We start from the raw sequence: 13,457 nt of genomic DNA on the forward strand, positions 1-13,457 counted from the left end.
AGCATGAGGTGTCCAGAGTGGTATGACAGACACCAGACATGCACCGTGCATTTGAGCCCTCTCCCTCCACCCTCCTCCCCAACCCAACCCAGAGCAGCATCCCCCACCCCGTTCCCTGCCACTGCCCTCAGGCTGGTGGTTTTGCAGAAGCCAAAGTACCAGGGTGAGGGGGGCAGTGGTTTGCCCTGTGGACAAGGACAAGAACTCTTAGATGAGTGGTTGGAAGGCAGAGCGATCAGGGAGGGAGGCAGGCCTCCTCCATGTAGACATGCAGGAAAGTGGCCTGAGAGTAGCCCGTGGGACCCCAGCAATGGGAAAGGAGGCAGGCCAGCCCTGGAGAACCCTACCAATCAGAAATCTAAGGCAAGGGTCCAGAGTCCCTCCAAGCCTACCCCCTCATACAGACGCATACGCAGGCCACATACTTACAACCCTGAGCACACCCCAATGAGGCTCACACCCCCAGTTCCTTAGGGGCCCCTTGGGAACTTGAGAGGGGTCTTTCCTCTCAGGACAAGCCTAGCCTGAGACAGATGCCCTCTTCTTGTGGCCAGGCCAATTCTCTCCAGACAGAGGAAAGAGACAGCTGAAGGCCTGGGTAGTGACCTGGCAGGCTCCCACAGCTGGCAGAGCTGGTGACTACAGAGTCTATAAACAGGTGGGGAGACAGTTACACCCGCACAGGGGGGCCTGAGCAGGCTGTCAGTGGCCCCTGGGATCCATACTCATAGTCCGTATCTGTAGGCGAGGCCATGAAAGAGCTCAAGGAGCTCCCTGTCTGCCGGTCCCGGAAACTCTGGATGTAGCTCTGTTGGGACATTAAGCACAGATGTGAGTTCCACTGCAGACCCTACCTCTCCTTACACCCCACAAGTATGATTTTCTCCTTGCCTATACAGACCCAGGAACTCTCCATACTGAATCCATAGTCCAAGACCCCACCATACACTCCATCCCATTCAAACTCCATATTCAGGACACCTTTCCCCAGCCCCACCCAGGCTGTGGTGCAGAGGTTCTCATAGATAACCACCACCAGTGACCAGCCTGCAGGAAGACCAGTCCTGCCTAGACAGGACTCCCATTTGGGCTGAGGGCTCAGAGTGCTCACCGGGGACAGGACATCTCCATTGAAGCGTTTAATGGGCACTGGCCTGCGTCTATAAGGAGGATCGGGGGGTCCAGGCCTTGGAGGAGCCCGAGCACCTCTGGGTGGAGCTCGAGGGGGTCTCTTCTTCCTCCGCTTTTCCTTGCGCTCTTCCTGCTGTCGAATCCGCATCAGTTGTACACGTCTTCGCTGCCGGCTGATGACCACTGGAGGGACAGACAGAGGGACTTAGAGGCCTACCTGCCTCTTCTCCCCCAGTCCCTCACCCTCTTTCCACAGAGTGGCTTCAGGTTTCCAGATTCCCCTTGTCCACCATTACTTCCACCCTTCTACTTCCTTTCCTGGCCTTCCCACCTCCCAGGTGAGACTTCGTGCAGTTCTTTTCTTGTGAAAGTCTTTTGTAAGATTTCTAGTTTTCCAAGTACCCCCTCCCTCCCAATCCTGTGCCATGGGTGATTGGCAGTCCAGCTACCCTCATATTTAATCGGACAGCTTCAGGTCTGCTGCTCACTGCTTCCCCTCTCTGCTGGCTTCCCTCTAAGATTTCTGCACACACCAGAAAAATAAGCATCCCAAACAGCAAGTTGCATTACATCCTCCCTGGCTTTAAGCCCACCAATGGCATCTCACTGCCTTCTAAGAAAAATCCGATTCCTCCGCATGGTCCAGAAAGCCCACAATATCAGCCCATTTCACCTGCATCCTCCAGCCCCATTTGCTCAAACAAGCCAGGCTTTCTCATCTCAAGCTCCCTTTCAGGTCTCTGCTTCCATGTCTCTCAACTAAGCGGCCTTCCTTGACTATCCTAGACTACATAGCCTAACATAAAGTCACTCTCTTCTATGACCATGTGTATCTCCATGGTACCACTCTGCACAACTGGAATTTCCTTGTTTGCTTTTTGTTCATCTGTCTCTCACCTACCCTGGGTGTATGCTCATGGAGCAGAGACTTTTTCTGGTAGATGTAGGTTTGTTTTATGGTGCCAGTGATCAAAACCAGTATCCTGTGCATGTCGGGTAAGCACATTACCACTGTTGCCACATGCTCAATCTCTTCCCTTTTTTTTTTTTTTTTTTTTATTGTGGTGGTACTAGAGTTCAAACCCAGGGCCTTATGCCTGCTAGGCAGGCAGCTGTAACACTTAACTTGAACCCCAATCTTTTTGCTTTGTATCTACAGTATCCATATGTAGTGTGGCATGAAAGGTCGTACTTGGTGGTACTTGATCTTATCCTCCCAGACCCTGAGCAAGTCAGCTCTCTAACCCCACTGAAGTCCTCTGCTTTTGGTGTGCAGCTTCTGGCCCTTCTCCCCCAACTCCTCAGACCCACAGCCATCTGCACAGCCCCTTCTCCCATGCTCACCCTAGCCTGTGCCTTCTTACCTTCTGTGTGGGAGTCCCTCTCGGTGGTCACCCTCCACTGCACCAGAACGCCCATCAGGCTGAGCAGGGGCCAGAGTGCCAGCAGGGCCCAGCTCCGCCAGCAGAGGGGGGGTACAGCAGCAGCCCGCAGTCGCTCCACCACATAACGGCCTAGCAGTAGCAGCTCAGCAAAGTAGTCCGCTGCCGTGGCAATGAGTGCTGCCCCTGTCACGGCGGTTGCCAGGGTGGTGAGTAGACGCGGCCAGCGCAGGGTAAGGAGGGCACAGAGCAGGCCGCCCCCCAGCAGCAGCCCCAGTGGGCCCCACACAGAGCCTGGCTGGTAGTAGGGTGCAGAGCCCAGCAGGGCGGCAGCGGCGAGCAGCAGACCGAGCAGCAGCCCCACCAGGAAGAGGCCCACACTGCGCACCAGCATGGCCACCAGCCCGCAGAGCAGCCCAATGCCTAGTGCGATGCCTGCGCTTGCCCCAGCACTCAGCTGCGTTTCCAGCACCCGCTCTCGGTAGCATAGCAGGAAGATGACCACTGAGCCAAACAGCAGCCCCGTAAGGAAGAGCACTGCCTTGAAGCAACGGTAACCTGCGGGGGGAACAGGGCCAGTGAGAAGCCAAAGTAAGGTCACCTGGCTGAGGGAAGTCAGAGAGTCTGAGAGATGGGGACACAGAGGAGTCAGAACATGGTCACCAAGACAACAGAGAATTGAGGTTCACTGGAGTCGTGATGGCATCAGTGATGGGGATTGGAGGGAGTCAGAGAGCTATATTCATTGGGATTCACTAGGAAAACAAATACGATTGCGATAGGGGTCACTGGAGGGAGTCAAGAATAAACATGTAACAGGACATTCGGGGTTTGGATCATAGGACACAGTAAAAGTCACTGGAGTTAGAGGACCAGAAATAGAGTCAGTGGGGTCTTTAAGGAGGAACTGTTCAAAGATAGGGTATTTGAAACTCAGAATTGAGATGGGGGGATCACACAGGTTCAGAAAGACTCTGGAATCATCACAGGGTTTCAGAGATACAGCAGTGTTAGAGGAGAGAGAGCTGGTTGGTTGGGGAGGAGTTCTGGAAGATGATGTCTTTGTGAATCAAGAAGACTGATAGAAGTAGAAGTTAAAAAGTTTCTGAGGGGGCTGGGAAGGTGGCTCAGTGATAGAGTGCTTGCCTTGCATGCATGAGGCCCTGGGTTCGATTCCTCAGCACCACATAAGCAAAAAGAAAAAAGCCGGAAGTGGCGCTGTGGCTCAAGTGGTAGAGCGCTAGTCTTGAGCTGAAGAGCTGAGGGACAGCGCCCGGGCCCAGAGTTCAGGCCCCACGACCGGACCCAAAAAAAAAAGTTTCTGAGGGGATGGGAAGGTGGCTCAGTAGTAGAGTGCTTGCCTTGCATGCGTGAGGCCCTGGGTTTGATTCCTCAGCACCACATAAGCAGGAAAAAAAAGCTAGAAGTGGTGCTGTGGCTCAAATAGTGGAGCACTAGCCTTAAGCTGAAGAGCTGAGGGACAGCGCCCAGGTCCAGAGTTCAGGCCCCATGACCGACAAAAAAAAAAAAGTTTCTGAGAAGGGGAACACTGAGAGAAATGAGGATATTGAGATCCCAAGAACAATCCACTGGTGGGTGTATAGAGATCAGAGTTAGGAGTGACCAGGGATCTGAGCTTGGAGTCATGAAGGGGCTGAGGGGGATGCATGGTAATGAGATAATGGGGTGAGGTGGAGGGAGGCCATTAGGGCTTATACAGGATCCTAGGAAATTAAAGAGCAGTGTAGAGAGAAATGGTTGAATTGTGGGATTTTATTTTATTTTTTTAATTTTTATTTTTTTGGGTCCGGTTGTGGGGCCTGAACTCTGGGCCTGGGCGCTGTCCCTCAGCTCTTCAGCTCAAGGCTAGCGCTATACCACTTGAGCCACAGCGCCACTTAGGCTTTTTTCTTTTTGCTTATGTGGTGCTGAGGAATCAAACCCAGGGCCTCAGGAATGCAAGGCAAGCACTCTACCACTGAGCCACCTTCCCAGCCCCTGAATTGTGGGATTTTAGAAGAGTTGGTTATAGGGCCAATATACCTAATAACAGTTCCTGAAAGAGTGAGGAAGGTGTAGATCTAAATACTTGATAAGATAGAAGTCAATGAGATCAAGAAATCAGGGTGAGCCAAAGAGAAAGACAATAAAAAGATGATTTGGTTCCAAAGTGAGGGTAATGGAGTCCAGGAGTTCTGGGGTCAGAGAGAGACCAGGTTTAGACAAGGGCTCAGAGTCTAAAAGCAAGAACATCAAACAGGGTTGGATATTAGAGGGCTGCAGAGAGCCATGCAGAGGGAGTGGTATGGGCAGTGGAAAAGGAAAGGTCATACAGACTCTTAGGGGACCCCTTAGGAGGGGCACACCCTCCTGCCCACTCTTCAGGTATGTAGCCCAGAGTTTGGAGGTAGGAGGGGAGGAACCATCTGACTCCCACCGCATCTGCCCGCCCATTCCAGGGGGAGATATACATGTTAGAAACAAATCTTTCCAGTTCCCTGCTCAAACCTGCAGCCTACTTTGTTTACCACCACTGATTCTGGCCACTTATAATCCTATGCTGTAAGCTTTCCTCAGGCCCCTAACTCTAGAACCCATTCTCCTACCTGAAGTTGTGTAGTTGGCTATAGAATCGCTAGGCACTTACCCTGAGCTGTCATTAGCTCATTAGGCATCATTGTGGCAAGTTAGAAAAAGATGTACTTTCTTTTTCTGGACCTGGGCGCTGTCCCTCACTCTTCAGCTCAAGGCTAGTGCTATACCACTTGAGTCATAGCACCACTTCTGGCTTTTTCTGCTTATGTGGTACTGAGGAATCAAACCCAGGGCCCCATGCATGCAAGACAAGAACTCTACCACTGAGCACAAGCTGGATTTTAACACCCATCTGCCTATTCAGTTGAGCTACCTTACACAGCACCCATCCTGTCTAATTCGCTTTTAAGACATTTACCTTTGTAGAGCAGGCTGGCCTTGAACCCTCAATCATCCTCCTTCAGCTTCCCTAGTGCTGGGGGTTCACATGTGTGCACCACCACACCTACCCCACCCCCGTACAACTCTTCACAGCAGCCTTCATTACAAGTCTGCCTTGTAGGCGATTGCCATGTGTGACTACATCCAGCCCACTCTAATATGTATCACAAGTGTGAATATTCCAGGAGTCTCTCCCCCGTCATACAATATGCCCTGTTGTAAAGGACTATGTTTAATCACCCTAAGCGTCTTCAGTGCCTACCTAGCAGTATCCAAACACATCTTCAAGACAATAGCTATCTATTGAGTGCCTATTGAATCATATGCCTACTTCATGTAAGATAAAAATCATTGGTCCCTTTGTTCTGCTGAGAAAACTAAGGCTCAGACAGGTTGATATGCCCAAGGCATCACAATTACAAACTTACAGAGCCAAGTTCAAATTCAGGAGGCCTGACTGAAACACCTGTGTCTTCTAGAATTTAGAGTGTAGATACATTACAACCTTGTTAGATCACAGAGAAAAACAATAACTATTTCATGGAGGGAGTCTGGAGATTTGGGGACCCCATAAAAAGGACTTAGGGAAACAGGAGTTTAGGTGGAGGATGATGGGGGGGGGGAGCTCTCACCGAAAAAGCAGTAGACGATTCCAAACAAACAGCACATGATGCAGACGAGGGCCGGCAGTGCCTGGTATCTGCGCTCCAGGGGCTGTTCACAGGGTGCGCCCCAGAAGGCATCATCGGGTTCAGGGGGCAGCAACTGAAACCGCAGTGTCTCCATCGTGCCTGGCATGGTGCTGAGACCCGAGGGGTGTCACCCACCCTGGTCAACCTGACAAGGAGGAAGTTGGGGTCAAGTAAGAGTCAGTTCTGGGTCCCCACTAGGATGAAAGTGGCAGTGGGAGAACTCCGGCAAGGACACGGTGGACAAAGGAGTGGTGCCCACATCACGCTGCTCTGAAAGCATCCCTGGAGTGGGGAGCGAAGACAAAGGGAAACAAAAGTGCCTCGTTACAGAGGGCTGGGGAAAAGTTAAAATCGGCTGGGTTGGGGGGAGGATGAGGGCAGCGTGCTGCCGGCGCGGCGGCGGCGGCCAGGATACCCATCAAGGGGGGGAGGCTGAATCTGTCATTGTCCAAAATCTACCTGGACGGGAGGCGATCTGAGCTTCTGAGCGAGAGAGGCTGTGCAGGGGCCGGAGAGGACGGGGTTGAGGGGCGCCAGAGACTCCCACGGACTGGGGTCCGGGGCAAGTCCGCCGTGCGGGGAAGAGGGCTGCTGGGCCGGAGGGACCGGTCCCTGGGCGACGGCGGCGCCGCTGCACCTCCTACACCGGCTGACACTGAGGTCCTGCGGCGTCCGGGGCCTCACGCGGGGTCCGTGGACCGGAACGGAGCAGGAGCAGGGGCTCGAGCCGCCCCAGAGCCGCGGCCCCATGCCCTAAGCCCGCCCGCGGCCTCTGGTGCTGATGGACAGCTCCGGCCTCTGCTCCTGACGTCACTCAGGGCGCACCATCCAGGCAGGGGCGGGCAGCTTCTGACGTCACGCGGGACGCACCAACCACGCGGAGGGAGTCTGGGGACTCCGCCCCCGCCGTCTTCCTCTCCGGCACGGAGGAGGGGGCACTTCCGGGGGTCCTTCCCTTCCCTCCCCCCACTTCCAACCTCCCCCTTCTCCTCCCTCTCCGGTAACTGGGGCCGAGGTCCCGCCCCGGGGGCGGGGTCCTAGCAGTGACACGTCGGACCCTGGCGGCCGCGGCTGGAAGCTCCGGCCCCCAGGGCAGCTGGAGGGAAGTCGGAGCCACGCTCGGGAGAGTCGGCTCGGGCCGCTGGCTGCGCTCGGTGAGGGGGGCGCGGGCTCGTTCGCGGGGCCCGGGCCCTGCGGATCCGCCCCTTCCCCGGTCCCGCCCCCCTCGGAGCCTGCCCGGGCTGCTCTGGGGCTGCGCGGGGGCCGGGGGCCCGCTGTCCGGGCGCCATGCGGGCGTCGCTGCTGCTGTCGGTGCTGCGGCCCGCAGGGCCCGTGGCCGTGGGCATCTCCCTGGGCTTCACCCTGAGCCTGCTCAGCGTCACCTGGGTGGAGGAGCCGTGCGGCCCGGGGCCGCCCCAACCCGGGGAGTCTGAGCTGCCGCCGCGCGGCAACACCAACGCGGCGCGCCGGCCCAACTCGGTGCAGCCTGGAGCTGAGCGCGAGAGGCCCGGGGCCGGCGAAGGCACCGGGGAGAACTGGGAGCCGCGTGTCTTGCCCTACCATCCGGCACAACCCGGCCAGGCCGCCAAGAAGGCCGTCAGGTACTGGATGAGCTCCACCCGCCCCACCCCCGGGTCACCGGCCGGGTCGCGTGCGCACGGGAGTCCCCGGGGGCCGGGTCAGGCTCCGGAAGGAAGGGGCTTCGCGGGCCAGGAAGTCTTTGAGCCCGATGACTTCCGATGGCTCAGCCTTACCGTGAGCTGTAGGGCTAGTTTGGGTCTATCCCTGCGTTTCATGCTGGCCTGAGCTGAACTCGCCTCTGTGCTAAACCAGCTCCACCTGGTGGTCCCCCAAAGGTCCTCTTAGGACCCTAGCTGGTCTACTGGAATTAAAGGACTGCTATATTAAGTGAGTATATAAAGAAAAAGAAGAGAAGTGAAATTGACCTCCATCTCATTCCTAGATGGGTCACAGGGACCACCTCTGGGTGAGGCTGGAGAGGCAGGACTGTGCTCATCTACTGAGATGTCTGCCCATGAGTTGAACTGATTTCCCTTAAGTAATAGGAGAGTTCATATTCCAGATCTTCAACTACCTTCTGCCTTAGGAAGGTGAATTGCTGTCATAGTTTGCCCTCCTCCAATACATTCAATACAAATCTGTGCCATGTATTTTCTTATTCTACTTATGCGATATACTTTTGGTATAATGGGAGCATATTTATATAGAAACAAACATGTAAATGGTGCACTGAAGAATTGGTGGCTTTAAGCAGAGAGGATCAGTTCTGCCTTACAGAAGGCTTAGATTAAATAATGTACTCAAGAATATGACTAAGTAGGGGCTGGGAAGTGGTAGAGTGCTCACCTTGCATCCATGAGGCCCCAGGTTTGATTCCTCAGCACTACATAAACAGAAAAAGCCAGAAGTGGCGCTGTGGCTCAAGTGATAGAGCACTAACCTTGAGCTGAAGAGCTGAGGGACAGCACTCAGGCCCAGAGTTCAGGCCCCACGACAAGAAAGAAAGAAAGAAAGAAAGAAAGAAAGAAAGAAAGAAAGAAAGAAAGAAAGAAAGAAAGAAAGAAAGAAAGAGAAAGAGAGAGAGAGAGAAAGGAAGGAAGGAAGGGAGGGAGGGAAAGAAAGAAAACGACTAAGTAGTGAAAGCAGGACTCCAACCTGGTATATTTCCCTCATATCTGCATGGATATTACCCTCTTCCAAAAGTATAACACCTATGTTCTTAAGAGGTCAGATTTGTGCTTAAATCCTGACACTACAAGAAAAAGTTATTCTCATCCTATTAACTGATGAGGGAACAGGCCCAGAGAAAATAAATTTATTCATATGTATGTGTGTATGCTGTCTCCCACTGCCTTGTTGGCATGTGTGTACGTGTGTCTGTGTGCACACATATGCATGCCAGTACTGAGGCTTTCATTCATGCCTTATATTCTCACTTGGCCTTTTCACTCAAGGCTGGCCACACTTCTACTTCTAGTTTTTTGTTGGTTAATTGGAAGTAAGGGTCTCTTAGACTTTTCTGTCCAGGCTGACTTCAAACTGCAATCCTCAGATCTCAACCTCTTGAGTAGCTAGGCTTACAGGTGGTAGGCCACCAGCACCAGGCTCTTTATCTTTTTTTTTTTTTTTTTTGTACTGGTCCTGGAGCTTGAACTCAGGGCTTGGGCTGTCTATGAGTTTTTGTGTTCAAAACTAGTGCTCTACCACTTGAGCCACAGTTCCACTTCTGACTTTTTTGAACTTAATTGAAGAATCTCATGGACTTTCCTGCCCTGGCTAACTTTGAACCACTATCCTCAGATCTCAGCTTTCTGAGTGGCTAGGATTACAGGCATGCGCCACCATCACCAGGCTCTGCTTTGTCTTTTTAATAACTCTATGGCTTTCTGTTTTCCCAGGACTCGATACATCAGCACAGAGCTGGGCATCAGGCAGAGGCTTCTGGTGGCAGTTATGACCTCACAGGCCACATTGCACACACTGGGTGTGGCCGTGAATCGAACTCTGGGGCACCGGCTAGAACGCGTGGTGTTCCTAACAGGCGCTCGTGGTCGCCGGATACCTTCAGGAATGGCAGTAGTAACATTGGGTGAGGAGCGGCCTATTGGACACCTGCACCTGGCATTACGCCACCTGCTGGAGCAGCACGGAGATGACTTTGATTGGTTCTTCCTAGTGCCGGATGCCACCTACACCGAAGCTCATGAACTGGCACGCCTAACTGGCCACCTCAGTCTGGCCACTGCTACCCATCTCTACCTTGGCCGGCCCCAGGACTTCATCAGTGGGGAACCCACCCCAGGCCGTTACTGCCATGGAGGCTTTGGGGTGCTGTTGTCACGCACACTGCTACAGCAGCTGCGCCCCCACCTGGAAGGCTGCCGCAACGACATTGTCAGTGCACGCCCTGATGAGTGGCTGGGACGCTGCATCCTTGATGCTACTGGAGTGGGCTGTACTGGTGACCACGAGGTGGGACCATCAGCCCCCCTACTAGTGCCTCCTATCTGAGCTGCATAGAGAAGCAAGGGGTGACAGAGTTATAGGCCTGGATTTCCATTCCAGTTCTGTCATCTTTGTCCCTGTGACCTGGGGGAAATTGTGAAGTCTGAGCTGTAATCCCCTCATGCATGCCAGTGGAAATAATTATTACCCAGAGTTATGATATGAATCAGAGAAAATAAGGGAACCTTGAGCATAGTAGGTAGTCCATGTTAGTTACTATTTTATTTGTGCCTCATGAGCATCTCTGAGGCAGGCTGCATTTCCAATTCACAGGTGAGCAGGCACACAAGCACAACTGGCTATGGGAGACTTAACCCCACAGAAAACGCAGTCCAGACATAAAAGTTCCTAAGAATCTTTTTTTTCCCCTAGTCATGGGGCTTGTACTCAAGGCCTGAGCACTGTCCCTAACCTCTTTTGCTCAAAGCTAGCACTCTACCACTTTGAGCCACAGCTCTACTTCCAGAGTTTGAGTGGTTAGTGGGAGATGAGTCTCATGAGGACTTTGCTGCCCAAGCTGGTTTTGAACCACAATCCTCAGATCTCAGCCTCCTGAGGAGCTGGGATTATAGGCATGAACCACCAGCACCCAGCTTCATGAGACTCTTATCTCCAATTAACCACCAAAAAACTGGAAGTAGAAGCTGAGGCTGAGGTCTGAGGATTCAAGCCAGTACCAACAGGAAAGTTCATGAAAGTCTTATCTCCAATTAACCACCAGAAAACTGGATATGGCACTGTGGCTTAAAGTAGTAGAGCTCTATCCTTGAGCAAAAGAGCCCAGGGACAGTGCCTATAGTCTGAGTTCAAGTCCCACAACCAACAACAACAACAAAAAAAAAAGTCTTGGAATTCAGCAAAGATGAAGGGAAATCAGTTTCATCATTTTCTCCATTGTGGACTCCTCCCATTACTTTCCCCAGGGGGTGCACTACAGCTATCTGGAGCTGAGCCCTGGGGAGCCTGTGAAAGATGGGGACCCTCGTTTCCGAAGTGCCCTGACAGCCTACCCTGTCCGTGACCCTGTGCACATGTACCAGTTGCACAAGGCTTTTGCCCGAGCAGAGCTGGAGCGCACATACAAGGAGATCCAGGAGTTGCAGGTATGACCTGGAGGCCGGGGAGAGAAGGGGTAGAGGAGATATCCCAGTGGGAAAAAGAGGTAGTACTAGAATCACAGAGCAGGCCTGCTTCTGAGTCTGTCTTTGATCTTCTCCAAGGAACCATCAGAAATCCCCCTTTTTGCCTTTTTGGCTGCTTCCAGGCATGGAAAGGATGTGGGAGGAGGGGAACTGGGTGGGCAGAGACTGGCAGCCAGCTAGGGGTTTATCCTGAGTGTCACTGAGTGTCTACATAGACACTGCCCCTCCCCCCCTCCAAGCTATAGGCTGTCCCAGGGACCTCCTCGTTCATGGCTTTTTTTTTTTTTTCTTTGTCCCAGTGGGAGATCCAGAACACCAGCCAACTGGCAGCTGATGGGGAACGGGCTGCTGCCTGGCCAGTGGGCATTCCAGCCCCATCCCGCCCTGCCTCACGATTTGAAGTCCTTCGCTGGGACTATTTCACAGAGCAGCATGCCTTCTCCTGTGCCGATGGCTCACCACGCTGCCCACTGCGTGGGGCCGACCGGGCGGATGTGGCTGATGTTCTGGGAGCAGCCCTGGAGGAGCTCAACCGTCGCTACCACCCAGTCCTGCGACTCCAGATGCAGCATCTGGTTAATGGCTACCGTCGCTTTGATCCGGCCAGGGGTATGGAGTACATGCTAGACTTGCAGCTGGAGGCACAGACCCCCCAGGGTGGCCGCCGGCCCCTCACCCACCGGGTGCAGCTCCTGCGGCCTCTGAGCCGCGTGGAGATCCTGCCTGTGCCCTATGTCACTGAGGCCTCGCGGCTCACTGTGCTGCTGCCTCTGGCTGCAGCCGAATGTGATCTGGCTCCTGGCTTCCTGGAGGCCTTCGCCACTGCAGCCCTGGAGCCTGGAGACGCAGCAGCCCTGACCCTGCTGCTGCTGTATGAGCCACGCCAGGCCCAGCGGGCGGCCCATGCGGATGTCTTCGCACCTGTCAAGGCCCACGTGGCAGAGCTAGAGCGGCGTTTTCCTGGTGCCCGGGTGCCCTGGCTCAGTGTGCAGACGGCTGCACCTTCCCCACTACGCCTCATGGATCTACTGTCCAAGAAGCACCCACTGGACACACTGTTCCTGCTGGCCGGGCCAGACACAGTGCTCACTCCTGACTTCCTGAATCGCTGCCGCATGCATGCCATCTCTGGCTGGCAGGCTTTCTTTCCCATGCACTTCCAAGCCTTCCACCCAGCCGTTGCTCCACCACAAGGGCCTGGACCACCAGAGCTGGGCCGTGACACAGGCCATTTTGATCGCCAAGCAGCCAGCGAGGCCTGCTTCTACAACTCGGACTATGTGGCGGCCCGTGGGCGGCTGGCCGCAGCCTCAGAGCAGGAGGAGGAGCTGCTGGAGAGCCTGGATGTGTACGAGCTGTTCCTGCGGTTCTCTAACCTGCACGTGCTGCGAGCCGTGGAGCCAGCCCTGCTGCAGCGCTACCGGGCCCAGTCGTGCAGCGCACGGCTCAGTGAGGATCTGTACCACCGCTGCCGCCAGAGTGTGCTGGAGGGCCTCGGCTCCCGAACCCAGCTCGCCATGCTGCTTTTTGAGCAGGAGCAGGGCAATAGCACCTGATCCCCACCCTGGGCCCCTGTACCCTGGCATGGCCTCGCCTTGCCCCACTCCTCCCCAGCAACAACCCGGAGTCAGCCTGCCAGCCTTACTGGACAGGAGTGGCTGCAGCCTCAGACTCCGGGGCAGCCCCCTAGTCCTGCCTGGGTTGTAGGTCCCTGGACTCAGGACAGCCATGGGGAACATGTCTCCCCACCCCCACCCCCAGCCACCCCTCTTGACCCAAGCCTAGTCTCCCTGCCCTCTTGACGCTGCTGATTCAGGCTGTGGCCTTCGTGTATTTATGCAGTACTGTCTGCCCGCCTGACGCCAGCCACACCTTCAGGGTCTTGTTCTGGAGGCTGGGCTGCAGATGAGTTGTTGGAGAAGGGGGAGCCAAGAGAAAGGAGAGGACATCTTCTCCCTCCTAGACCCCCTAATGAAGTGCTCTGCCTTTAATAAACTGGCCGAATGTGGACTGGTAATTGGAGTTGTTGGAGAGTTGACTGAGAATGGAGGGGCCAGTCCTTGCTTGGCCTGCATTTCATTTTAAAGGGACCCAGTCACCCAGATGTC

General features: G+C 54.4%; 2 protein-coding genes across 3 annotated transcripts; one reads left to right on the forward strand and one right to left on the reverse strand.

Moving 5' to 3' along the window:
* Nucleotides 1-87: 87 nt before the first annotated feature.
* On the reverse strand, nt 88-6,721 carry Tmem198 (transmembrane protein 198). Its single transcript, XM_070016340.1, has 5 exons — nt 6,641-6,721; nt 6,122-6,326; nt 2,496-3,071; nt 1,112-1,314; nt 88-808 (listed from the first exon to the last, which is right to left on the reverse strand). Exons 2-5 carry the CDS (start codon nt 6,285-6,287, stop codon nt 671-673), a joined length of 1,083 nt encoding a protein of 360 aa, XP_069872441.1. The 5' UTR covers nt 6,288-6,326; nt 6,641-6,721; the 3' UTR covers nt 88-670.
* Nucleotides 6,722-7,156: 435 nt separating this feature from the next.
* Nucleotides 7,157-13,366, forward strand: Chpf (chondroitin polymerizing factor). 2 transcript variants are annotated; one of them, XM_070016315.1, is made up of 4 exons: nt 7,157-7,782; nt 9,601-10,174; nt 11,131-11,310; nt 11,649-13,366. In XM_070016315.1, the coding sequence occupies exons 1-4, from the start codon at nt 7,469-7,471 to the stop codon at nt 12,903-12,905; spliced, it is 2,325 nt and encodes a 774-aa protein (XP_069872416.1). In that variant the 5' UTR covers nt 7,157-7,468; the 3' UTR covers nt 12,906-13,366. The 2 variants fall into 2 exon arrangements, with proteins under 2 accessions (XP_069872416.1, XP_069872426.1); XM_070016325.1 differs by lacking the exon at nt 7,157-7,782 and adding an exon at nt 8,039-8,089.
* Nucleotides 13,367-13,457: the final 91 nt, after the last annotated feature.

This window comes from Dipodomys merriami, unplaced genomic scaffold (genome assembly GCF_024711535.1).
Source record: "Dipodomys merriami isolate MVZ:Mamm:240054 unplaced genomic scaffold, mDipMer1.0.p SCAF_1, whole genome shotgun sequence".
NCBI lineage: Eukaryota > Metazoa > Chordata > Mammalia > Rodentia > Heteromyidae > Dipodomys > Dipodomys merriami.